The sequence below is a fragment of the Podarcis gaigeae genome (assembly GCF_964106915.1).
Source record: "Podarcis gaigeae genome assembly, chromosome: 10".
Lineage (NCBI taxonomy): Eukaryota > Metazoa > Chordata > Lepidosauria > Squamata > Lacertidae > Podarcis > Podarcis gaigeae.
In genome coordinates this window covers 71480012-71506747 of record NC_139686.1, presented here as the reverse complement: position 1 = coordinate 71506747, position 26736 = coordinate 71480012, and the positions used below count along the sequence as shown (strand labels likewise).

The 26736-nt window shown below is 43.2% G+C and overlaps 1 protein-coding gene across 10 annotated transcripts in view; it reads right to left on the bottom strand.

The window, feature by feature from the left end:
- CD36 (CD36 molecule (CD36 blood group)) overlaps nucleotides 1-26736 on the bottom strand; it is a 70926-nt gene that overhangs the window by 15043 nt on the left and 29147 nt on the right. For 9 of the 10 annotated variants that reach the window (XR_014555836.1, XR_014555837.1, XM_083701564.1 and 6 more), the window contains 5 exons: nucleotides 21241-21476; nucleotides 8908-9068; nucleotides 4228-4372; nucleotides 1261-1443; nucleotides 343-434 (listed from right to left, as the gene is read on the bottom strand). Coding sequence is in view for 8 of the 10 variants with exons in the window: in XM_083701564.1 (XP_083557690.1) it covers nucleotides 343-434; nucleotides 1261-1443; nucleotides 4228-4372; nucleotides 8908-9068; nucleotides 21241-21360 (701 nt within the window). In the remaining 2 variants the exon portion in view is untranslated. Of the gene's footprint in view, nucleotides 1-342; nucleotides 435-1260; nucleotides 1444-4227; nucleotides 4373-8907; nucleotides 9069-21240; nucleotides 21477-25989; nucleotides 26213-26736 lie in introns of those variants that run through there. The other variant, XM_083701561.1, reaches the window with a different exon arrangement.

Genomic DNA, 26736 nt, shown 5'->3' with positions numbered 1-26736 from the left:
GGGGCACAACACCACCCTCCCTGCAAGGGCCACTCAGAAGCATCCTGCCTCCAACAGTCGAGGCAGGACATAGCTTTATCCCCAATGTCCAATCCTCTTTCAAAGCCACCCAAATTGGTGGCCATCACTGCCTCCTGGGGGAGGAAATTCCATATTTCAACCATGTGCTGTGTGAGAAAGCCCTTTATTCCATCCTGGATTTTCTAACAGGTGGCTGTAAAAGCATGCAGAGACACGAAAGTTTGCAACAGCAAAGTAAGAAAGGATCCAAAGTACATGATTACTGGATCTTTTACAAAGCATTGAAAAAAAATCTATGCACATTTTTCAGATATACATTACGTTTTGTCTTTATAAGTCTCGATGAGTGCCGTCTTGCTTGTGTCATTTTTCCCATTGTGGATTCTATAAAGGCCGTCCAGTGTCTCATTATACTTGAGAGAGGAGAGAAAATGCACAATTTTCAGTACAAACGGGTTTGATAATGAATGTAAATCCCAGGGATCTTTTCTATGTTCAAATAAATGTACACCATTCCTCATTTCATGCTTCTTATCAATCAATTTATTTCTCTTACACATTTTTGCATGCAGACATACCATTCTAAAGCATGGATTTGCCAAAACTGAAGGCAAGAAAAGTAGATCTATCAGCAATATATCTATTTAAAATGGGCTAGACACCACCAAGAATTTGCATCTTTTAAAAATAACCCAAAGTAAGATACTGAAATACTCATGTTCAATTCAAAGCCTCAGTCAACAGGATGACACAGAAATGAAAATCACTCTATTCATTTCTCAAGGGTGGGCACTAATGGAACGAGACCACCTGCTCCTTTTGCATCAGAATTAGCCAGTGGGGTGGACTACAGATGGTGCCGGACTACAACTCCCAACATGCTGGCTGAGGCTGATGGGAAGTGTGGTCTGGAGAGGCCAGGCTGGGTACATGATCACTGTTTAGTCCAGCGGGGGTGGACTGAGGCAACATGGTGGCCTGTGGAAAGACAATCTTTGCCGCTGCCCCCAGCAATGGCGGAACAAGGCCCTAAGGAGCAGGTTTGCTACTTTAAGGCTGAGAAACAGCAAGCTCAGCCGAGGAAGACACAGCTGAGTTGTTTCACCCTCCCCTCCCCTTCTTCGACCCTACCCTCTCTTTTTGCCCAGCCTGGTTGTAAGATCTGATTTCTAAGGGCCTTTCCATTCTCCCCCAGCACCAAGACAAGTGGTTTATTTCCCTTTTGGGACACATACGTACAGGAAGGAATACGCCAACAACCCTTTCAACTCCTGGAAGTGGAATTTTCTTCAAGAAAGGATCTTCATAGCCCCAGAGTATTTCTTTCACAGTTCTGTTTTGAAGGAAGTGGGACTTCGATGACTTCACCCAAATGTCCAACAACGCTTGTATGAAGCCACTTTGATACAAAGCAGGTGCGGCCTGAGACAAACACAAACACATATACAGTCATCCCTCGGGTTGAATATGCTTCATGTTGAGCGCGTTCGAGTTGCGCTCTGTGACAACCCGGAAGTAATGGAGCATGTTATTTCCGCTTTTCACCGCTCATAGAATCATAGAGTTGGAAGAGACCACAAGGGCCATCGAGTCCAACCCCCTGCCAAGCAGGAAACACCATCAGAGCACTCCTGACACATGGTTTTCAAGCCTCTGCACATCATGCATGCGTAGATGCTCAAAGTGATGTCACGCGCATGCGCAGAAGCAGCGAATCACAACCCGTGCTTGCGCAGACGTGCCGTCGCTAGTTACGTTTGCTTCTGGATGCAAACGGGGCTCTGGAACGGATCCTGTTCGCATCCTGAGGTACCACTGTATTCCCTCTGACTAACCTACTTGCATTCAGGTTGCGACCAAGATGCCTCCCCTCTTTTGGGGCGGGGGGAGGCTGCAATAACCCAGCCAGAGACCAGGCAATGAAAACTTTTGAACACTAGTGATAAGCATTATGGTTGATTGGAATCAGAGCAGTGACATGGTTCAAGTTTTGGTGCACTGTCTGCTGTATTTCATTTTGGAAGGAAATCTTGAAGCATTCCCCAATGTTTTAAAAGCCCACCATGTACAAAAAGAACTAGAAACCTGCCCTAGTCTTCTAGGGAAAAAAATATGTCTGGATTTTTAAACACACACACAAATCAAAGATCCTTCCAACTTCTGATTCTACAATGAATCTAATTGCTTGACATGATTTCATGCTATTAAGTATGACAGAATATGGTGGATGTCTACATTAGGGATATCTATTCTGTGAGAAGGAAAGAGGAAACTGAGGTTTAAGACTCTAAGTGTGGAGCCACATGATCAACAGCTTCACAGTTCTCTTCCATTTGCTACAGAATTTATTTATAGGCTGTACAGTGGTGGTGTTGTTGTTGTTTAGTCATTTTGTCATGCCCGACTCTTCGTGACCCCATGGACCAGAGCACGCCAGGCATTTCTGTCTTCCACTGCCTCCCGCAGTTTGTACAGTGGTACCTCGGGTTAAGTACTTAATTCGTTCCGGAGGTCCGTTCTTAACCTGAAACTGTTCTTAACCTGAAGGACCACTTTAGCTAATGGGGCCTCCTGCTGCCACCGCACCACCGGAGCCCGATTTCTGTTCTTATCCTGAAGCAAAGCTCTGAACCTGAAGCACTATTTCTGGGTTAGCGGAGCCTGTAACCTGAAGCGTATGTAACCTGAGGTACCACTGTATTATGAAAGCTGCTCATCATTCAGACAACGAAGGGCCAGGAGGAAACTTCTATTTTGGCAACTGCAAGGCCAGGTGCAAACTTACCCCGGCTTCTGTAAAGAGCATATTCTTAGGGCCTCACAAAATTACAAATTCCAGGATTCTTTAAGGGGAAGCTGCTAGAGTCAAGATGCAATGAAACATATTTGTAACAGAAAGGCTGCATCAAAACTAGGCTCATTTTCACCTGGGTCAAAGACCCAGTTTGGCTGGAAGCCTCAATAGTGCTCCTTGGGAGGCTTCATCTGGGATAGGCCCCCCGTAGCTACAGCTCTGCGGAAAGGTGCATAAATCCCACCTTTCCTCCAAGAATTCTCCCCACACACTCCCTTGTGTCCCCACAACAACCTGAGAGATTGGTGAGGCTGGGAAATGGCAACTGGCCCAAGGCCACCAAGTGAGCTTCGTAGCTGAGTGCGGATTTCAGGCTTGGTCTCCCCTCTCCTAATCTGATGCAGAAACCCCCACACCATCCTGGCTCTCTCAACTATAATGGAGAGCCCACAACACCTTTCATTTCTGCCCCTAAAAATAGAATGGAGCATTATAATTCCTGAAGGGATATTTCTGGTAAATATTGGAGAAGGGAGAGACAGCCAATCAATGGAGCGACTGCACCACAGTTGACACTCCAATCTTACCTACGACACTTAGCTACTACTTTCTCAGCCTCAGAAGAGAGAGAAGAGGGGAGGGGCCTATTACAGGGATGCTCAAGATTTCTGAGATAATTTCAAGCCCTTCACATAACTATATTCACCTAATCATCAATAACTATGCAGCTTTAACATCAGTTCACAAAGAAAAGTAGTCTCATTAGATCAAGATCATCACCAGATCTCTAACCTCAAATTCTAATCTGGGAAAATGAAAGCTATTCCCAGCCCTACCTGTTTTAGCAGTCAACTCTGGAAGAAATTAGCGCTACTGTGGTGTAATCAGAGGGTTTAAGAAGGGTGAAACACTCTTCCCGTATAAAGAAACAAACAATTCAAATTGATGCAAACATGCAGTGTATCGTTCTACAAATCAGGCCCCAAGGGGGTTTGGCAATGTGCTTTTCTTAAGAGCTCCAGTCTCAGTAGGGCTGGATGGCTCTGGAGATGCCTCACTCTGGCACTAATTGGCACCATTGTTAGTAGCCTTGTCATAGAAGCCAAGTATAGGCTGGACAAGGGATTTGCGAAAGGTTCTCCATCCCCAGCGGCTAAGGCAAAGAAGGCTCAAGCAGCAGAGTATGGCTACAATCACGCAAACTCCACACAGTGCCTTTTCTGTGGTGGAAAAAGAAAACAAAAAGACAACCACACTATTTGTAAACTGATTTAATTTTGTAGCTGGAGGACAACTTTTGTCCTCATTACTCAACCTGTGCATTTGGAAAGATGCATGTGTGAGAAAAAGGTAATCTGAAGATGAGAAAGTTTTAATATTACATAATTAGGTAATTTGCCTGGCTTACGTACCACAACGGCAAGGTTGACTATTGTGAAAGTGTCGTTTTCTGGCCCAACTGAGAGATCAGGCTGAAAGAGAGCAATATTTGGCTGGTAGAAAGACACTGTGGAGTCGTTATGTTGAGTGATGTTTTCTTTCGGCAAATAGCGCACCCTTAGAAATCAAAGAAGAAATTTAACTGCAAAAGCTGAATTGAAAGAATGCCGATTTAGCACCAGCCAGCTGAATCAGCATTTCTTCCCAGTGCCAGAGCATTCCCTCCACCCAAACACTCTTAACATCGTTAGGGTTCCTTTGGGTATAAGTTTGCATCGCAATGCTTTGTTCAAAAAATATATAGGTGGTATCCAACTAAGTTTTACTCCGAATAGACCCACTGAAAGTAATGAACATGACTTATTTTTATTACAGTGGTGTCTCGCAAGATGAAATTAATCCGTTCCGCGAGTCTCTTCGTCTTGCGGTTTTTTCGTCTTGCGAAGCACGGCTATTAGCGGCTTAGCGGCTATTAACGGCTTAGCGGCTATTAGCAGCTTAGTGGCTTAGCGGCTTAGCGGCTATTAACGGCTTAGCGGCTATTAACGGCTTAGAGGCTTTAAGAAAAAAGAAAAGAACTCGCAAGAACTCGTAAGACGTTTCGTCTTGCAAAGCAAGCCCATAGGGAAATTCGTCTAGCGAAGCGACGCAAAAACCGAAAAACCCTTTTGTCTTGGCGTTTTTCGTTTTTCGAGGCATTCGTCTTGCGGGGCACCACTGTATTGATTATTGGTTAATTTCAATGAGTCTGCTCTGAGTTAAACTTAGTTGAATACCACCTTATGACAACACAGACATCACCTCCAAAAAGTGCTCCTATGCTTTATTTTTATTCTTACCCCGTTATGGTAAAGAACCTTTGTTACAAGTGGGGAGCAGCAGGCAGTGAGAAAATAAAGCCGAGCAATGCATATTTAAGGCCGCATTAAATTTGCCCTCATAATGAGTTTTATATAGTAATCCTGAACATGTATCTGTGCATAAATCCAGCTCAAGTCAATACTTTCAGAAGAGTTCCCCAAAAATTTTTTACATAAGAGCAGAAGAGCCTGCTGGATCAGGCCAGTGGCTCATCTAGGCCAGCATTCTGCACTCACAGGAGCCAACCAGGTGTCTGTGGGAGACCAGGGAGCAGAACATGAGCACAAGAGCCCTCTTCCCTCCTGTCGTTTCCAGCAACTGGTATTCAGCAGCATTGCTGCAGAGCCCAGGCATCTTGGCTAGTAGCCATCAATAGTCCTCTCCTCCAGGAATTTGAATAATCCTCTTTCAAAGCCATCTAAGTTGGTGGCCATCACTGCCTCCTGGGCGAAGAGGGTCCATAATTTATGTGCTGCGTGAAGAAGTCCTTTCTTTTACCTATTCTAAGTCATAGGTTGGGTGCAGGGTTTTTGTTCTTCTGAGGTGGTCGAGGGGCGCTACACTTGTTTTACTTTACAAATCATCTCTTCAGTGACCTGAACTGTTCAGCCTTCCCACCCACGTGCACTTCCTGCAACCTCCCCAGTGACATCAGCCAGTCTGTCCCATAAGCAGGGGAAGGCAGAGGTGCCAGCTACTGTGCACCTGACTGCTGGGCTTCATTATTATTGTTATTATTATTTTTAAAGTGAAGATGAAGGTTTGTTCTCCTTCAGGGGCGCCGACTTATAAAAAATATTTGGGAGGTGCATACCGGGGTCCTGCCCCGGGAAGTTTTCTAAATTTTAGATGAAAATTAGTGAGTTTTAAAGTTTTTTAAAAGTATTTTAAAGTCATATGATCAACATTAGAACCCCGAAAACTCGACTCTCTATAACTCCACACTCCGGGAAACTCGACAAGCCTGAAACACTTTTTGTCTTTGGAAAAAAGAAACAAAACAAAAACACGCACGGTATTTTCGTAAAAAGCTAATTTAATTTACAGTAACAATTATGCTTATAGACTATTACAGAGCAGTGAATATATAGCTCTGAAAAGACTGAAATGATATTTAAATAAATCCTAAACTATCATTAAAAGAATAAAACATAAAATATTGCTGTCGCACAGTAATAGCACTTTGATTAATAAGTGAAATAGCTAATTTAAGCTTACTTTGAATAAGGCTGAGGGTTCATTAAATAAATATAATATCTCAAAGTTAATGCTTTAATACAGTTAATAAAGTTAATACAGTATGCCTAATACTGTATGTAAATACTGTAATACTGTATGTAAATAACGGGCTTTAATTGGGTCTTACACCCTAAAAATATTTAAGTATTTGAAAATAACTAGTACAGTACTATAGTAATATAGAAATACAGTACTAAACTAGTACTAATATTTCGAAACTGAAAATTTAACATTCTGTATGTATTTAATTCTCTATTTTATAAAGATTTTTAATATCTGACAGTGAGTTTGGAGTAGCCCAATGCAAAAATCCTGAGGATCCATGTGGACCCATGGTTTGTAACCACGTTTTTGCACCACTGTGACCCTAGGCAACAGTGGGTGCGTGATTTTTTTGGTGCAAGATGTAGCCATGGACATGCTATGTGATCTGATGGTGAATTTGGGGTGACCCAATGCAAAGATCCTGAGGATCCATGTGGATCCGTGCTTTGTAACCACGTTTTTGCACCACTGTGACCCTAGGCAACAGTGGGTGCGTGATTTTTTTGGTGCAAGATGTAGCCATGGACATGCTATGTGATCTGATGGTGAATTTGGGGTGACCCAATGCAAAGATCCTGAGGATCCATGTGGATCCGTGCTTTGTAACCATGTTTTTGCACCACTGTGACCCTAGGCAACAGTGGGTGCGTGATTTTTTTGGTGCAAGATGTAGCCATGGACATGCTATGTGATCTGATGGTGAATTTGGGGTGACCCAATGCAAAGATCCTGAGGATCCATGTGGATCCGTGCTTTGTAACCACGTTTTTGCACCACTGTGACCCTAGGCAACAGTGGGTGCGTGATTTTTTTGGTGCAAGATGTAGCCATGAAAATGCTATGTGATCTGATGGTGAATTTGGGGTGACCCAATGCAAAAATCCTGAGGATCCATGCTTTGTAACCACGTTTTTGCACCATTGCAGCCCCAGGCAACAGTGGGTGCGTGATTTTTTTGGTACAGACTGTAGCCATGGACATGTAATGTGATCTGATGGTGAATTTGGAGTGACCCAATGCAAAAATCCTGAGGATCCATGTGGATCCGTGCTTTGTCACCACGTTTTAAATGGGGAGGGAAGGAAAAACACAGAAGGGACAAGAAGCACAAGAGGGTGTGCGGAGAAGCAGCTGGCTAAGAATGCAGGGGAGGAGTTTAACGGGGTGGGGGGGAGGAAAGGAAGGCAAAAGTCCCCCCCCCCAAGCCAGCCCTCTCTCTCTCTCTCCCACCTGCGAGTCCCTAGAGCACGGAGAGGAGGAGGTGGTGGGCTGGAGCCTGCACGCAGTGTGACTAGGAAAGAATTAGAAGGAAGGACTCATCCTTTCCTTAACCCTCTGCTTGCCAGGAGGGCAGGGGATTCCCTGCTCTTTGTTGAGTTTGAGCAAACGCAGCAACAGAAGCGGGTGGGCAGTAAGACCCTGAGGCAGAATGCAGGAAAGCAGCAGCTTCCGCCTTCCCTCCGCCCGACCGCCCGATCTGATTTTTGCCTGATTTTTGCCTATTTTTGCCCCTGCGCTCCGGCGAGTCAGCTCCAGGGACCACACATTCACTCAATAACACGCACAGACATTTCCCCTTACTTTTTAGGAGAAAAAATCTGTGTCTTATAGAGCAAAATTTACGGTAATAATTTTCTTAAATTATTGGGGGGGCTCTGCCCCCCCAAACGAATTTTTGAGGGGGCTTGGGCCCCCTCAGGCCCCATGGAGTTGGCGCCTATGTTCTCCTTCAAAACAAAGATGAAAATAGTGCAATGGAGGCTGGTGGCCAAACTCAGTTTCCCCAACTAAAGCTCAGGGAAGGCAACAAAATGTAGTTCCTCTCATGGAGATTAAAAATAAATAAATCAGGAAATGAAGGCTGCTTGGGAGTCTGAATGAGTGTTTAATAGAAAGATAGCCACCTCACAAAGACAGGGTAACCTCAGTCCTGAACCCAGGAAGATTACCGTATTTTTCGCTCCATAAGATGCACCAGACCATAAGGCACACCTAGTTTTGGGAGGAGGAAAACAAGAAAAAAAATAATTCTGAATCCCAGAAGCCAGAACAGCAAGAGGGATCTGGCTTCTGGGATAGCCTCTGGTTGTTCTGGCTTCTGGGATAGCCGCGCCAAGCCTCTCCCAGGTAGCGGGATGAAGACTCCCCCTGCCTGAAGATGCTGCACGTGGCTAAGGCAGAAGCCAGGAGAGGCGTTTCGCTGAAGGGGCGCTGCACAGCTCTCCCTCTCTGCGCAGTGCTATTCGCTCCATAAGATGCACTCACATTTCCCCTTACTTTTTAGGAGGAAAAATGCATCTTATGGAGCAAAAAAATACGGTATTAGGAAAAACACAAGGGGTGGGAGGGGGGACTCATTTTTCACAGAAGACTTTTGTGTAATTGGAGAAGAGGTTTTTGGCACAACACTAGAACCAGCAGATTTGGAATAATCAGGTCTGCCCACCAACTCACCCTCAAAAAAGAACAGAAGGAAACACACATTTAACAAAAAAAACCTTGCCTACCTGTAAGTGTAAGGCCCTTTCTGCTTGAGTATTGGATGTGATCCATTTTCCATTACTTCTTTTGGGTTTTGCACATCAAAGAACCAAAATTGCCTGTAGACTGGACTCCCGGGTACAAGCCAGTTCTCATATGCAATTGTACCATTTTCAATGACTGTTTCCTGGAAGAAGAAAAGAACAAGGAGAAAAGGAGGAGTGTTGTGTGCTGTGCTCCCTCCAATCAGGCTAATACAGTAGTGTGAACCTTCATACATTTCAACCTGATGTAAAAAAAAGTTACTTTTTTTAAAAAAAAGACACAAGAATTGGAAAATATGTTATAAAAGTAGATTATAATTGCTCAAACTAATAATTGATTAATACAGTGGTCCCTCAGGTTACATACGCTTCAGGTTACATACGCTTCAGGTTACAAGCTCCGCTAAGCCAAAAATAGTGCTTCAGGTTAAGAACTTCAGGATGAGCACAGAAATTGTGCTCCGACGGTGCGGTGGCAGCGGGAGGCCCCATTAGCTAAAGTGGTGCTTCAGGTTAAGAACAGTTTCAGGTTAAGAATGGACCTCTGGAACAAATTAAGTACTTAACTTGAGGTACCACTGTACATCTTAGGAAACATTTTAACTAAGTATTCCATTTATCAGTGCAGATTTAAACTCTGTTCCTTTTTATTCCAGGTCAATATGTATGTGTGAGAAGGGGAGAAAGGGGGGGGGAGCTTCTAGTGAAGTCAAAACAAACTAGTTCAACTACTACATTAAGGAATAGTGGCCTTAAAAGTATCTTATTTGACATGCAGTAGGAGTTGTGGTGGTTATAGCAAGATTCTCCTTCAACATTTCCTAAAATAGTGCTCATCAATTACAAATAGCTGTTCTAGGACCGGTCTTTCCCAAAAAGGAGAAACACACTTTGTCAGGATAATCCTGCAAGTTAAGAGAATAATAAGAATTACTGAAGACTCTGAACTAGTAATGTACAGATACTGATACAAAATCTCATTTGAAATAAAGAAAGTGAAAAGTTAGATCCACGATTTTTGAAGTAGACTTTAGCACGTTGCCTGAAAGTTAATTAGACCTAATTTCTAAATTAGAAGAAGAAAACAGCAGATCAGAATCTTCTGTGCAAACAGAAGGACTAATACAAAGAACCCCCAAAGAATTTGGCCTTAGCATTTTTAAAGTGATATTAAATACATAACTTTGGCGATACTCATCTTGCCTCTTGGCTTCACTACTCAAGTGACAACTGAAGCGTGGAGATAGGATAAACTATCATTAATTCTATAATTTATTCATTTTAACAACTGAAGCAGTTCATTCACTTTCATTTCCCATTTAATTCAATGGACACCCCACCAATCTTCTGTCACTTATAACTTTTGTATTTTAGATCCCATGAAATTCGGGTCAAACTATTACCCTTCCGAAGGATCAAACCTGCAAATTTTCAGTCCTATTTTATATCTATTCACTGCTCCCCCTCCTGCCACCATCTTTTCTGACTTGTATATAGCTGGTTTCATTTCTTCATCCCAATAGCAAAACAGGTTCCCATTCAGAATCCATTTGTCTGAATTACCATTTATTTTTTTAAACATCAGGAAATGAAGACACGTCAGAGTGGAAAAAAAGGAAGGATTTTCACATGTCTTTTCAAAGTTTGCGAAAGAGCAACTTTTGAGCAAGTCCTCATAAGGCTCCTGTGGGAATTTGCTTCATCTTTTTGCCAAGGACTTAACCTTCACTCCAAAATATGCAACCAAGGATTGTATCTGTACAGCAGGCATACACTGCACTGAGCTGAACTTAAGCTATTCAGGGTCAGGCAATGTACTTTGTGTGCATTTCCCAATGCTGTCAAAACCTGCTAAGCAAATGCCACAACTCCATTGAATGCTGGAACCACTGCACTTCAGTGTCCGTAGTCCCTTTACAAACAGCCAGACAGAAAGGAAATGTAAGATGCATTGGGGGGGGAGGTAGCAGAACCTGATAGAGAAGGTAACCCATTTTTGTTATTTAAAAAGCTTTGTCACAGGATCTGCCTGAAGTGTTCCAGAAGGCCAAATCCTGATGGCAATAGACTTGCTTGTTCATGTACTCTCTTACAAACTCGTGTCACCCTGACTCAACATTTGCAGCTTTTCAACACTGAGCAGGTCCCAGGAGGCCAGGGATTATGTGGAGCACTGAGAAAGAGGAGGAGGAGTTGAAATGAAAAGTCAGGAATCTACTGGGGAAAGGTCAACATGCTTTGTCTGGGTCTTTGGATAAGGCCTTCAGAGGGGAAAAGGCCATCTTTACATGACCTATGAGACACAAGCATACAGAAAGTTCACAGGCACTAACTGCGGCTAAACAGCTGACAGCCGTTTTCTCCTATTGCTCATCCCATGTTAACAGGGTACAGTTAATTCCTTGAGCGGGAAGTCAGGCTGTTTGGTAAACACATCTGGCAGCCTGATTTGGGCCACAACTGGAAGGGATGGAGCAACAGTCACCCGGATGGAAATTCAACATTCAGAACCAGCCTATAGCAAAGGCCTCCTTGCCCTTTCCAGAACAACCCTTAATCTCCACAAACAGATTAAAAGGGTGTTAACAGCATCAACATGAAGCAATAAAAAGCCAGGGTGCACATGCTAGCACTTGCCATTCCGATCATATCCCTGAAATATGCATCAAAGAAAATGCTCCCCACTCCCCTGCGCTGTGAGGTTGGACAGGAAATTCAAGCCTTCAGTCATTTTATTTAGAGAATTCTGCGACGGTATTCCTGAGACCCAGGTCTCCCACTTCAAGCTGCAGGTGGGGCCTCAGGTTTTCCCTATGATCCACACAGAGAAAAGCAGCCTCTTAGGAAGAACAACTTTCTCCTAGAGCTTTTTCCTATGAAAAAGGCGTCTAGATTTGCATGGGGAAACCTGCAATAAGAAGCATCTCAATTACTCCATGCACCCTCAGGGAGAATTTATATTATATTCTTATCAAATTACTCTTCTAGAACTTGGGGACATCCAATGAAACTGAATTCATTAAAAAAAAAAAAAAAAAAAAAGCATAGTGACTATTCTGCTTCATCTCCTGGCTGATGTAAAGAAAAGTTGGGGCTAGTCCTAAACTGGCCTACCAGGGAAGGAAACACATTTCAAGATGCAGAAGGAAGGCAAGAGGAAGACCAGCCTAGAGAGACCCACCTTCTCAAAGCACTCTTTGTGTCAACCGTCCACTGATGTTGCGCAGTGTGTCATTCCTATGCTACAGAGAGACATCATCTTTTCCTTAGCGGTCAACTCAGAAGCCTTGTTGGAGTCAGAGAACTCAGGGTGGGTGTGCAAGGCAAGTCAGAAACCAAGCAAGAGTTAGGAAGCACCCAAAATGCAAGGGAACATTCCACCCGTGAATGTGGAACCAATGAACCTGCCTTATATAGAGCCTGACCAATGGATGAGTTTCCTGCACTGGCTGGCAGCAACTCTCTGAGGTATCAGACAAGAGGCTTACTCAGTCTGACCCAGAGACCTTCTGCTCTCCAGCACTGAGGGTTGGCCTTTGAATGAGTTGGTCAAGTTAGCAACATCCACATTAATTCTGAACATTCTTAAAGCAGGATAAATATAAAGGCTGGATCACATTCAATGCATCACATTGTGTGTATGTGTGTGTGTGTGTGTGTGTGTGTGTGTGTGTGTGTGTATCTGCACATACACATGCAGCTCCTGTGTATCCTATTTTTCCTCTTTTTTCTTGAAACAGTGAAACTGTGGCAGAGGTAGGTGGGCGAGAGAGACTATTGTGTGCTTGCAATTCCTGGCAAAAGGGCTTTGCATATTCTGCAAGACCAAGCATTTTTATGTGGGAAGAAAAAAATAGTAAAACAAGATTGTTACTTTCTACTTGGAAGTTACTTATATGCCATTTTAAAATAACCTGCTAGTAGTGATAGCTATTGCCTGAAAGACTTTGAGGCTTGCATTCCTGTGGCTACGCTAAATGTTGTCAGTCTCTCATATGCAATAGAAATCTCAAAGAGAAATAAACTAGGATTGTTAGGCTAAACTTGGGTTGGGGAACTTGTGCATCCAGGTTTTGTTGAACTTTCCATCAGACCCAGCCAGCAAGCCCAGTGGTCAGGGATGAGGGGAGCTGCAGGGCAGCAACACCCAGAGGGCAACAGCTTCCCCATCCCTGAGCCAAAATGGCACCCAGTGCCAGAAAGAGGGCTTGTTCTAAAATTAATTTAGATGAGCGTTCTGGGCGCCTTCCTTATTTACTCAGCACTGCCAGAAGCAATTCCAGTTCACTGTACATCTAGTTAATGACCTACACATGAGGGTTTTTTTAGCCTGCAAGGGAAGTCCTACTGCAGCAGTCAAAAGTGTGGGATGGGTGAGAAATTTTATTCGGTTCACATTCAAATGTAGATCTATAAAATTTGCACTTCCTAAAAGCATATGAAAACTGCCATCTTTCAAAATTTGCACTTACAAGTTTTGCAGTGGATTTCTCCAACCACACAATATTTACAAAAATGCATATTTTAGGGGAAAGTGTGCTAATCAGTGGCGTAGCGTGGGGGGTGCAGGGGGGCCCGGCCGCACCGGGCACAACATCTGGGAGTTAGGGTTAGGGGGTGCAAATCCACAGGTTAGGGGGCACAAATCCATGGGTTAGGGGGTGCAAATTACTTGCCTTGCCCCGGGTGCTGACAACCCACGCTACGCCACTGGTGCTAATGTAAAAGTGAAAGTAATAGTATACTAAAATGCATTATATATTTGGGGGAATGTGTACGTTAGTCAAAATTGCATGCAAAAATGTGTTGATTATGAGAAATTTATACTAAAATGCTGGCAAATTTCCCAGATTGTCTTCTATTTTTAAAAAGTTGGCAATTGTTCAACCATGTTAACTTGGTGTATTTCTACCACACATGTAGCCATTCTTCACAGGTGAGGAGTCAGATATGTTCCAAAAATGCTTCTGAAGATCTTTCAACATTGCCAAAAAAGTGCCTCCAGTTTTCAACAGTGTCTTGATACTCCTTGCAAAAATGTACATTTAACCTATAACTGATTGTTGCTCCGCATCAGTTGCTTTTGTAAAATGAACTATATTGCAATGTGAAAGTTTTGCACGGTGCTCAAACGCTCCTACAGCAATCCTGTCATGCCTCAAATGAAGCAAACCAAAGTCTGGCTTGTTGTGTCATCTGAATCTGGGCTCATGATTGGTAAGTCAAAAACAAACCTTGGCTACTGCTCACAGTTTGGAGAGAAATGAGCCAAGAGCCCAGATTCAGTCTGTGGCTTCTTTCATCTGCAACATTACAGCAGCACTGCAAGAACTTCACAATAAACTGTGGATTGTTTTAAGCTAGTTCAATGTGACATTTGTTCTGGGCTGCATAGTAGCACTTGACTCAGTGCCAGACAGATGTATGCAAGACTTCTCAGAGGTCCAGAGAGGCCCAGGCCACTTTCAGTCCTTAAGGTACCTTGCCACAATAAAAATAAGAAACAATGACTCATGACTTTAGTGTAATTTTACTGATGTTAGCCACCCTGAGCCTAGCTCTGGCCAGGGAAGGCGGAGTATAAATAAAATTTATTATTATTATTATTATTATTATTATTATTATTATTATTATTATTATTAAGACAGAATAAGACACCACAAAAAGAAGACTGTGAGACATACCAGGTAAGAGAATAATTATGCCTTCTACCAAATCACATCTCTTATTTGCTATAATTTGCAGCTCAAAGCTGAAAGACCATGTCACATTTTGGTCCAATGCACATAAAAACAAGTTGCAAAACTGATCAAATGCCAAAACATTAACAAGTGTCTACATTTGAGGTCCACTTTTGATCTTGAGGCCCTGGTCAATTGGCCCTCCTGCTGGCCACTCTCCCTGAATTGGCCATGGATCTAAACCACAGAGCCTAAGGCTTGCCGATCAGAAGGTCGGCGGTTCGAATCCCCGTGACGGGGTGAGCTCCGAAAAAGCACGTCAAAGTGCAAGTAGATAAATAGGTACCACTCCGGCGGGAAGGTAAACGGCTTAGTGGCTTAGTCATGCTGGCCACATGACCTGGAAGCTGTTCGCTGGCTCCCTTTGCCAGTAAAGCGAAATGAGCGCTGCAACCCCGGAGTCGTCCACAACTGGACCTAATGGTCAGGGGTCCCTTTACACAGCCCTAACAGAAGCAAATATGGAGATGAAATGGAGGAAGAAGTGGGGAATCACCCACAATTCCATTATATAGAACTACACACGCCATAGTGTTTCTTGGATCAGGAGTCTGATGCAGGACACTCATGAGCTGCTTTTTCTCACTTTTGCAGAAAAGAGATGAGTTAACTGTTACAAGTTTTGGTAGGGGCATCTCAACTACTCCCCCCCCCCCCCCCGTTTAAACTGAGTAACCCAAGTCAGTTATGCAACGCAAGTCATTATCTCAGAATAGCTTGCAGTCATTTTATTTATCTAGCCAAGGGCAAAGTCAGGCCACTTTTCAAATCAGTAGATAGCAGTGTGCAGAATAAGTTTTCATAAAGAACTGCATTCTTTGCAAAACAAAAAACTCACCAGATACTGCCTATCAGATATGAAAATCAAGAAACTGACCCGAGATTGCTATGCATAATATTGCTTGTTATGTCTTGTTTCCTTTAGATTGAGGCACTTAAAAATTAGTGTCAGTATAGTGACTAAAGGACTTGGGCCGTGCTGTCCCTGGTAATCCGTAAAGCCAGTCAATCTTGAGCAAGCCACTATTTAAAGATCAGAAGGGGAGGCCAAAACTGATAAAATAGCACCACACATTGCAATACTATTCGTATGCCTTCCAGTAGTGCTAAAGAATTATCTAGACTGACAATAAAAATTTGGCTACTTGGCTGCTCATTCTGGAGTAAGCAATTCAAGGAAATATGACAAAAATGCCACATTAAAAAGCCTCTTTTGCCAACCCATTTCTAAACGAGAACACAGAAACTCCACCAAGTTTAAAACCTTTGTGCCAATTCCACTTAGCAATCTCCTTCCCTACTTCCAAAACCCCAAATAAGCCTGTTTCAGTTTCCTTTACATTTTCTTGCCACCAGCCTCCGAAACCTAAGCTGGTTAAAGAAAATTACCCCTTACTGGGAAGCTTAATTGCAGTTCAGCCTCTTAAATAATAGAGATATGGGCACACCTTAGTTTCTTGGATGATACTCTATACACACCTGGACATTTCAGGTTGCCCTGGAGTCCTACGCTTTAATTTGAAGCTTCTGTTCAGAACTACCAGCCTGCTATATTGCATTTGTTTAAACACAGTCAAGTACTGCAAAGTCTCGGAGGACAGTGTTGCTACCAGGGTTTCCCCAACACAGATTCTCAGAACAAGGATGAAGGCTGGACATTGAACACTTTAATGCAGTGGTTTTCAACCAATGTACCTTGGCACCCTGGGTTGCCTTGAAGGTTGGTCAGGAGTGCCACAGGCAATACTGGCCTCTGTCCCTCTTTCCTTCCCTCCCTCCTCCAATGCCCTCTTGCAATTGGTGCCTCTGGGAGGTGCCTCTCTTTAGGGTGGGGGGGGTGCAGCTCAGAGACCAGGGATGGAAGCAGGAGCTACCCGAAGGACTCCCAAGGAGAAGGGAGAGGAGAGGAGGCTGAGAGAACATCTCACAAGGAAGGGTGTTTGGAAAAGGGTAAGAGGCTGCCAGCTCTGCAGGCAAGGGGTGACAGAACTGGGCTCCTGAGCCCCACAGGGCTGCCACAGAAATAATGCAGTTGGTCAAGGGAGACATGGACTCAAAAAGGTTGAAAACCTCTGCTTTAATGTATGCAGCTCTATCAGCATGTGTGATGCTTTACAGAACATACAAATGCAAAGAGTCCAATTCCTGCTCTGCGAAGCTTACAATCTATATTTAGACATTTCCAAGATGGCGCAGAACATCTAAGCAGAAATCACACAGGTAGATGAAGATGGGGGACTGGGTGGAAGGGGAGGTGGGGGCAGAAAATCTGACACATTAGCAAAGCTGTGTTTCATCGGCACACAAAAATCACAGGAAACAAGAATAGTGCAGTGGAGCCACAGATGACTTAAGGAAGTTCTATGCTGAACAGACCTCAGCTTCCTTTGGTAGAAAAGCTGATGTCCTACAAATAGTTCAAAGATTTCCCCTAAAAATACGGGGCAGGATTCAACAAGTCCCATCAGGGGAAGCCCTGTGCAATGGCATCTGCTTGAGCAATGGGGTTTCCTCCTCTCCTCACACCATGTCCTGCTGTGTCCCTGAAATTGACTTGGGGGATTGGGGAACCCCCAGAACAGAACACAATGGGAGGAAAGCTGGGATAGTTCCATCTGACAAGCAAAAATGCTTGCCCTGGCAGAAGGAGCACCTTAGGACAAAGTTGAATTCTTCCCTTTGAACTTTTTTTTAAAACAAAACAAAACAAAAACCCAAAGTAATTTAAATTGCAAATACAAGAAAGCCCCAGTAGAACACAAGTTCATCAGTGTTTGGGCAACACTTCAAAAGTATTGTCTGAGTGACTGTTCAAGAGCACAAACACAATCAGCCAAGAGATCTGTACAATGCTGCCAATCCACTTCTGAGTCCTAACACTGAAAGACTGCTCTTCATGTGGGTCACAGTAAATATTTTAAAATGTGCTCTTTGTGGGTGTGTTCAGGTTCTAAGGTCTACTTTTTTCCAGGCACTGTGGCTCCCTGCTCATACCAACTCTGTTTCCCACATGCAGTACCAAACATTTTATATGGAACCCCAGTATCTAAATGTGGAAGAGATAGAATGCAGTTTTTGGATTGGCAATGGTATAAATCTTAAATGGATGATTCCAGACCCGATAAGCACCACTGTCATATTACAGAGGTCCAACTGGCCTCAACTAGAAGTCAGGTGTTTAGTGTCGCTGGTCAGGATCAGCCTGGCAGGTCAACTTTGACATGTGGGAGGGATCACCCACCTGTCACTCATGTGATATTATCATTGTGTGGCAAGATTGGCATGTGGATGGGCCCCTCACCACAGCACTTGGGGAAGACTTGCAAAAGCAGTTCTTTTTCTACTTTCCTGGGGAGCTACATGAAGTAAAACTGAGCAGAACTTAACCCTTTTTCAATACAGGCCTCCTAGGGAAAGGAGAACGATAAACCCTTCTGCACAGTCCAGCCTCCCCAAAACAGTTCTAAGGAGATGGTACTTCTCCTTTCTGCAATGATGTCTGCTTGCTTTCACCAGTCGCCCCTTCCCAGAGATCAGGTGCATGCAGTTAAAAGCAAGCAGACCGGGGGGGGGGGGCGTGTTGCTGCTTCCTTTGGCTGTGTACATTTCCCCCGAAGATGGCTTGGCCAAATTATGCAGGGCTAAACCATCACCTGTAGACTGCTAAGCTGTTTAAATTTTGCTGGGATCAGACACCCACAATTGAGCCCCACACTCCCACCCACCAGCTGATATCACAAGTGATGTCAACTGATTGACAGGTGTGTGTGGTTTGGGTGAAATGACCTCACAAGCCATATTGGATCCCGGGGGGGGGGGAGAGACTGATCCATGGCTCCCCCCCCCCCTGCTTTAATCGATTGTGCATAAGTCATTCTTGGCTAAAAAGCAGGCAGCAAATGCTCTAAGCAATATTAAAAACAGGTAAACATAAAATATCATGTGGATGCTTCAAAGAAACTTGCATGCTTGAAGAGCACTAATCCCACAACATCCACCCTCTGGGAGCACCCAGTGTGTTTCAACAACAAAAAACATACAACAAGTAACTAACCTGCTGAGTAATGCCCAGCTTCTGGGGAAGTGTTCTAGGAAACATATAGTTCATATGGAGATCTGGCCAAGCTTGTTGAATGCATCCCAGAATCCTCCTCCTCCTCCTCTTCCTCCTCTGAGAAGACTAGTAATTATAGGCAAACCCCTTTGATATTGTCATTGGAGGAACTCCAAGCAGTTTAGAGTAAGCCCAGGGTTTTTTTTTAACCCATTTTTTAAAAGCCCATTTGGAAACCACTGTTCAAAGAAATGTATTTCATATCAGGAAGGCAAGCACACATCAATAGCAACAATATTCTAGCCTACAGCCTGAATTTAGCTTTCTGAAATTTTAGGATGCCTTAATGCTTTAAAAAAAATATCCATGACATTGGAACTCATTTTACTCTAAGAGCCCCTGTACAAGCAAAAAGAGTAATTGAAATCAAAAGTGCTTTGCTGGAAAAACACTTTAGTAATAATTCTGCCGCAGCTAATATTGAGCAAAAACCAACTTTATATAGTATCCCACCAGCTGATTCCATCTTCTCGGATTGAAACCCATTTTATCTATATTTAAAGTCAAGTTCCCTAGCTTTTATGACAGTGTTGGAACCAACCAGAGGGTATTGTGCCATAAAGATTAGCTACCGATAAAAAGATAAGTGTTATGAAATGTTGGCTCTTGAAAAGATACCAGAGAAATTCAGCACACAGCAGTACATAAACATGCACTTTACAGTGGGTTTTTTTTTTGGGGGGGGAATAGTTTTTAAATTGACTATAAACTCCACCCCGTAAGTTCTCACATGGCTTGTTGTAACCGGGTTTCAAAAATTTCAAGCAAACCACTTTTCAAATGTCATCTACAGCGCCATAGGTGCCAACTCCCTGGGGCTCTGGATGCCCAAGCACCCACAAAATTCTCCATAAAGGGGCTGGGCACCCACAAATTTCAGGGCCAGGGCCATGCATGCTGCACGGCACCCACAAGCCAGGGCACCTACAGTCACAGGGTCAAGCTGGCACTCCTGTACAGTGCCAATAAAATCGGTCAGTGCAGGCAGGAAGAAAAAAAAATGAAAACTAGCAGATCCCAGATTCAAATAAAGCTTCTGTTCTGTCAGTGTCTTTAGCAACATGGAATAATGCTTTATAAGGCTGTTAAATTATGATTGAGAAAGCATGTTGCTGTTGGCAACTAATATATATTTAAACACTCCATGTGATATCTAGCTGAGACCATCCACCAGCAGAATGGACTTCCCCTGGTGAAAGAGGACTCTCCTTCCTCTCTTCCCCATTGAAGCCCCTTGTGTCCTTCTAAAATCAGCTCTGTAGGGGTAGCAGACCCTCCAGAAAAGGTTATGGAAAAGATGTGGGGAGCAGATAGGAAGGCAAGTCTCATTGCACAAGCATTCAATGATCACCCGAAGTATTCAGTGTTTGAAGAAAGTAGCTGCATGCTCACAGATTTGAGATGTATATTATTAGTGGGGGGTGTCAAATTAACTTCCTCAATAACGTGCTCTTGTTAACATACAATTGAATGTTAGGCTGTAGTGTGTACAGTGAACATCTAAACCTTGGTGAACACTGAAAGTCACATGTGAATTCACATGTGAATCCCAAATGAATTTCTCCAAGGACCAAAAATAAAACATAATTCCTCAATTTGATCTGCACTGATCTGGTGCCAACCAGAATTCAATGACAGTCAACATTTATCATGACGTCTCAGTTTCTGAACATAAGCAGAGATTGTCAGGGTTGACATATGCATGCCAACATTCAGTAGAAAGTTGTGTGGAAAGTTTCGTCTTGTCAGCCTGAAACTTCAAATTTCATTAAATGCACTCCAAATTCATACCAAAGAGCATGGAATGGGATATTAAAGTTTTGGTTTTCCGAGCTGAATTTTCTCAGAAGTCATTTTTATATTATTTTCTTTCACCCTCCTCAAGAAAAAGGGCCACTTCTCACTGTTTCCACATGCCACAAAATGCCCCAGAATGACACTACATGGTGGGCTCCACTTGCAAGGAACTGTTGAATTTCTCCTCTACCTGGATAGATTTGGTAAAATGGTCTCCCAACCCTCTACCCTATCCACAAATAGAGTGCTGGAGTCATTTAAAATGAAGCAAGTAATTGTATTCTTTCCCTCCCTCCCTCATTCATAGGTGTAGATAGATTTGGGGAAAGTTCCTTTATCTTAATATCACAAGTTACATAGGCTGTCATTACAGGCCTTCTCCCCAAAAAAGGCATCACTGAATTGGAAAGATGAGAGGACTTCAAGCTGGAAACCCAAAGTCCACAAGCCAAAGCAGAATGCATAACAAGGGCATAGAATTGGGACACTTCTGCATGCATCTCAATCCTGGAATTCATTTTTAGTATTGGAACAGGGTTTACTCTTTTCACACGTAAAGCCACTTTTGTTTCAGGTGTGTTTGGGGGATGGCACTGCAATAAGGAGACCAAAGAGGGAATTAAAACAATACCAAAATGTACAGGATTTATAGAAGCTCATTACCTTTTTTACTGTCTTTTCAACAAAATAGTTTCCAAGTGGTATCAAGGCACCTCCAAGGATGGCTAGAATTGCTCCAATGACTGCTCCACTCAGCAAACCACAGTTCAGCAAACCGCCCATCCTTCTGGTCTGCAATTTCTTCCACCTCTGGGAGCTCTTACAACTTTGTCGTCCAGGAACACATGCACCCTCTCAGCAGCAGCAGCAGCCTCTAACACAGCAAGGTCCTAAATGAGCTTTCAAAAGAGATCAAAGTACAAAGTACAGTATGAGCAACAGCTGGAGATATCACCCAACACACTCACATCAATCTAACCATTAAAAAAAATTGTTGCACACACACACACACACACACACACACACTTAATAGTTTTCTTGCAGGTTGTAGCAGAGAATTCAGTTATGCACCCTTTCGCTTCTATTATTATTACATTTCGCAACACAGATAAGTAAGTACTCAAGCACAGCAAATACTCATGCATACTCATGTGCTGATTGCTAACTACTTAGTACTAAGCTCTCTCTCCACACAGGAAACTCTGTACCCAAAACTGGAGCAAGAAGCGTCAGAAAAATGGATCAAAAGATTAGTCTTAGGGGACCAGGTTCTCCTGTGGTCACTCAACACTCAACCTGCGGCTGAACATGGGGGACCACAACACTGAAAAGGCACCATGCTTAATAAAGCATTTAAACCTCCAATTTGAACTATGGCAGCATAATCTGCACACACAATTCTTCATCAATTGCTGCATTCTTCAGCAGGTCTGTATTAATTATTTATTAAATCTATACATGGTGCTGGAGGAGACTCTTGAGAGTCCCATGGACTGCAAGAAGATCAAACCTATCCATTCTGAAGGAAATCAGCCCTGAGTGCTCACTGGAAGGACAGATCCTGAAGCTGAGGCTCCAATACTTTGGCCAACTCATGAGAAGATTCCCTGGAAAAGACCCTGATGTTGGGAAAGATGGAGGGCACAAGGAGAAGGGGACGACAGAGGACGAGATGGTTGGAGAGTGTTCTCGAAGCTACGAACATGAGTTTGACCAAACTGTGGGAGGCAGTGGAAGACAGGAGTGCCTGGCGTGCTCTGGTCCAGGGGGTCACGAAGAGTCAGACACGACTAAACAACAACAACAAATTTATACACAACCATTCATCCAAGGACCACAGTATAAAGAAATACATAATACAATAACAAACAAAGCAATACCCAACAATAAAAATATGGTTTAAAACACCATAGATTGTTGAATAAGCCAAAGGCCTGGTAGGAGAGGAATGTTTTTGCCTGGTGCCTAAAGATATGTCACAAAGGCACCAGCTGAGCCTCCCTGGGGAGAGGATTCCACAAGCAGGGAGCCACTGCAGAAAAGCCCCCCCCCCCCCCCGGACATCTCATGGAAAGAGCACACTAAGAAGGGCCTCAGATTTTGAGTTCAGGGTCTGGGTCAGTTCATACAGGAACACACAGAAACAGATATCTGCATGCTAATTTTCCAGATTCAACTGTTTTTCCACACGTGTAACGTTACTTCCTGGCAAGAACGGAGCACCAAAATGTCTGCTGCGGAGACAGAGGAGTTAAAATCTATTTTTAAAGTTAATTTCAAGATTCAAATGCCGCACTGGAGATTATGATTATATACACTCCAAACTGTACTTGTGTAGCTTGAGATGCAGGGACATAATTCTACAAAGATGTTTATGATCGAATCATAGAAACATAGAATTAGAGAGTTGGAAGGGACCCTGAGGGTTATGCAGTGCAAGCCCCTGCAACACAGGAATCTCAATTAAAACATCCATGGCAGATGGCCATCTGACCTCTGCTTAAAAACCTCCAAGGAAAGAGAGTCCACCACCTCTTGTGGGAGTCAGCTCCACTGTCTCAAATTTCAACAGTGCCCTATGTGATGCCAACATTTGGTGCCCCCGCCTGCCTCTACCTTCCTTGCTACCTCATAGTTGTAGCACCCCCTGTGGCACCCCAAAGTTCCATGCCCAGTGCAATCAAACCACTGATGACAGCGTAGTGCAGATGGGACCCGAGCTGCATCCAGCAATTCCAACACAGGCAACAGACAAATCACTCTAAGGACCACTTGTGAAGTGGGGATATGGAGAAAGGAGAGGACAGTTCCCACCCCCTCAGTGTTGACCTCCATGCAGTCACCCAAACATGTGAATGAAGTGTTCATCCAGTTGCTCAGTGGGTGAACCCACAGTTATATGTGAACAAGGCCCCCGTTGCATCGCCATGTAAAAGTTAGGTACAGTAGGTGTGATCTCAGTTCTCCTCCTTATAAGTGCACACCTAATAATAGAAACAAAAAAAATTCCTTCCAGTAGCACCTTAAAGACCAACTAAGTCAGTTCTTGGTATGAGCTTTCGTGTGCATGCATACGTATCTGAAGAAGTGTGCATGCACACGAAAGCTCATACCAAGAACTGACTTAGTTGGTCTTTAAGGTGCTACTGGAAGGAATTTTTTTTGTTTTGACTATGGCAGACCAACACGGCTACCTATCTGCACCTAATAATAACTACTTATTTGGGTCCATGCTGTGAGATGCTTAAACAGCAATTTGATAGATTAGGGAAAGAAGTCTCTATCCACTGTTCATTTTTTTTTGAAAAAAAGTCATCCTAATTTCAGGAGAGCCAATGTGGTGTAGTGGTTAAGAGCAGTAGTCTCGTAATCTGGGGAACCGGGTTCGCGTCTCCGCTCTTCCACATGCAGCTGCTGGGTGACCTTGGGCCAGTCACACTTCTTTGAAGACTCTCAGCCCCACTCACCTCACAGAGTGTTTGTTGTGGGGGAGGAAGGGAGAGGAGAATGTTAGCCGCTTTGAGACTCCTTAAAGGGAGTGAAAGGCGGGGTATCAAATCCAAAGTCCTCCTCCTCCTCCTCTTCTTCTTCTTCTTCTTCTTCTTCTTCTTCTTCTTCAGAAGGAAACACCTTTTCCATATTTGTCTACCCAACACTCTTGTGAACCTGCATGGTAATATACTGGCAAACCACCTCTTGAAAAACATACTGGTACTAGCAGATAATCTTCTTTTCAGCTACATAATGCAGGGCAGCCTGCTCTGAACTACTGTCAAGATTTTGCAACAAGCTATTTAGCAAAGTCTGCCAACTACTGAAAGTTCTATCCACCACTGTAACTGTAAAAAAACAGCCAGTCGAGACTCATCCTTCAAGTTACACAATGTTGATTAATGTTTCACAATAGTTCAATGTATTCAGATAGTAACAAGGTTATTGATAACTGCAGTTGAGGGTCAATAAGAGACCATTAGTGATTGAGCTACTGACAACACAGATTACTGTTACAAGGAGATTAAAGAAACAATTCAAAAAATAGACAACCACTGGGGTAAAACTCACAAGTATGCAAACCTTGGAAGGTTTCAGAAGATCTTACAGAAAAGTAAGGAAAGAAAGTAAGGAAGCTTTCAGTACAGTCTCTGTATTTCCATACAGAATTATTGTGACAAAGTCCAGAGAATCCTACATGATTTTCTATCTGGACAGATATTCATTTAGCTGCCACAGCACTATGGGGTCCCTGCCAATCATTTGAGCCAGAGAGCATATTGCAGAAGGCTTGTGCAAACCTCATGTTTCACAATATTTATGCATTAGTTTTACTCAAGAAGTTGCAGTCATCTCTCCCCTCATTAGTGACATGCTGCAGGCATACTTGGTAGAATTTCAGGGACACCTTCTCTATCCCTTGGCTCTATTTAATAGGTACACTTGGAAATTGAAGCCTTGTAGGGTCTGATTAGATGAGGACTCCTGTACGGCTAAAATAATTGTACAGCTGGCGCCCACCCCTTTTGACAAGTGACACCTATCTATTCTTTGAGTAGATCTATAGCTTAGTGGCAGTATGCATGCTTTGCACACAGAAGGTCACAGATTAAATACCTAGCATCTCTTCCAGCCCTAGGTAGGAGACCTGCTGCCAGTCAGTGTATGAAATATAGGGTTGCGTGGACCAAAAGTCTGGCTCCTTATGAGGCAGCTTCCTCTGTTCCTACAAACCCTGTCTTCCTTTGCACCTGAGAAACCCAAGTACATCAGGCAGCAACAAAGGGCTAAAATGATATCTGTATACACCTTGAGTTTATTTGTTTTTCTTATAATAAGTTAAGTATAAACAAGTTAAGGTGTTGCCATTTTATATGTGAGAATTACAGCACCACTAAATGGAGTATTTAGAAAGGTTCCAAATTCTGAGCAACAACAAAAGAGTTTCCAATCCTTCCATTCAAGTTTTGGATTCAAAATCAAAGAGCTCCAGACTTCTGGGCATAGCTTGCTTTAGCAAACAAATATGATCTCTCAGTTGCCAAATGGTCAGTAACAAAATGCCAGTACACATAAGCTGCCCAAAACTGAACCCAAATATCCCAGGATATTAAATACAAGTACTCAAATAAAATTGCCAAGCTTTTCTTGAGTATTCAGGGAATAATCCAAACTCAGAGAAGAATTCCCTCAGCACAGAAGGTGGGGGGGTCTTTAACTGTATTTCTCCAATTGTCTAAAATCATAAAGGAACCAAGGATAAACACATAGAACAAGCCTACTGAAGCTGCTTAAATAGCCAGATGCCTTTCAAATAATGCAGAGAAACAATTTTTCCAATATATGAAATATCCTCGAAGTTGCCACAGATACTGAATATGTTTAAACAACTTCTAAACACCAGCATAAGAAACTCCTTACCTCTAGAGAGAGGAGACCCCTCCTTGTAAAGGAGTTTGAGAGAAACTCTGTCAATAGAACAAATGCATATCCTTACTAAAGACAAAAATAAAATCCATTAACTCATGGGGTAGATGGCTGATTTGACTTCTCCATTTATTGCCAGAAGATGCTCTGAACATGCATTGCCATTTAATGGCTATTTATACCAGCGAAAAAAGCTTTACTGACAGTGTTGCTTTTTGCAAGGAGGGGGCTGAATTGGTGATCCAAGTAAGGCAAGGGCCAGGGTGAGAGAAGGGAAACTCCTAAAGCAGACCAGTTGTCCCTGTAAGAAGCGTCACACCCAAGGCTGCTTCCCTCTCACACAGTATAGTAAGATGTTCCACTTTCATGTTCCTTTCAGACAGTTTCTGGAGCTTTGTAAACATTTGTGTAAGGCCATTGTTTTGCTAGCTAAACAGAGCATCCTGCAGGCAACCACAGTGCTATCTTAACTCCTTCTTTTGTCACAGAAATGTAATCAAATTCCTCCAGAGTGAAAGAGCCAAAAAGGAAATAAGCTATTGTCTCTCTGTGCATATATCCATCTGGCTGCTCAGTTAATTTAGCTAGTCACATGCTTTTGCCCCCCACAGAAAGTTTGAACATGACAGCACAGGCTTCCATTCTGGAGAAAATGAGATTCCCCCATTTTTAAAAGTTTTGGACAGAAAAGAATGTTTTTAAAAAGCATGGTAGCAATGGGGGGGCGGAATGGTGAACGTT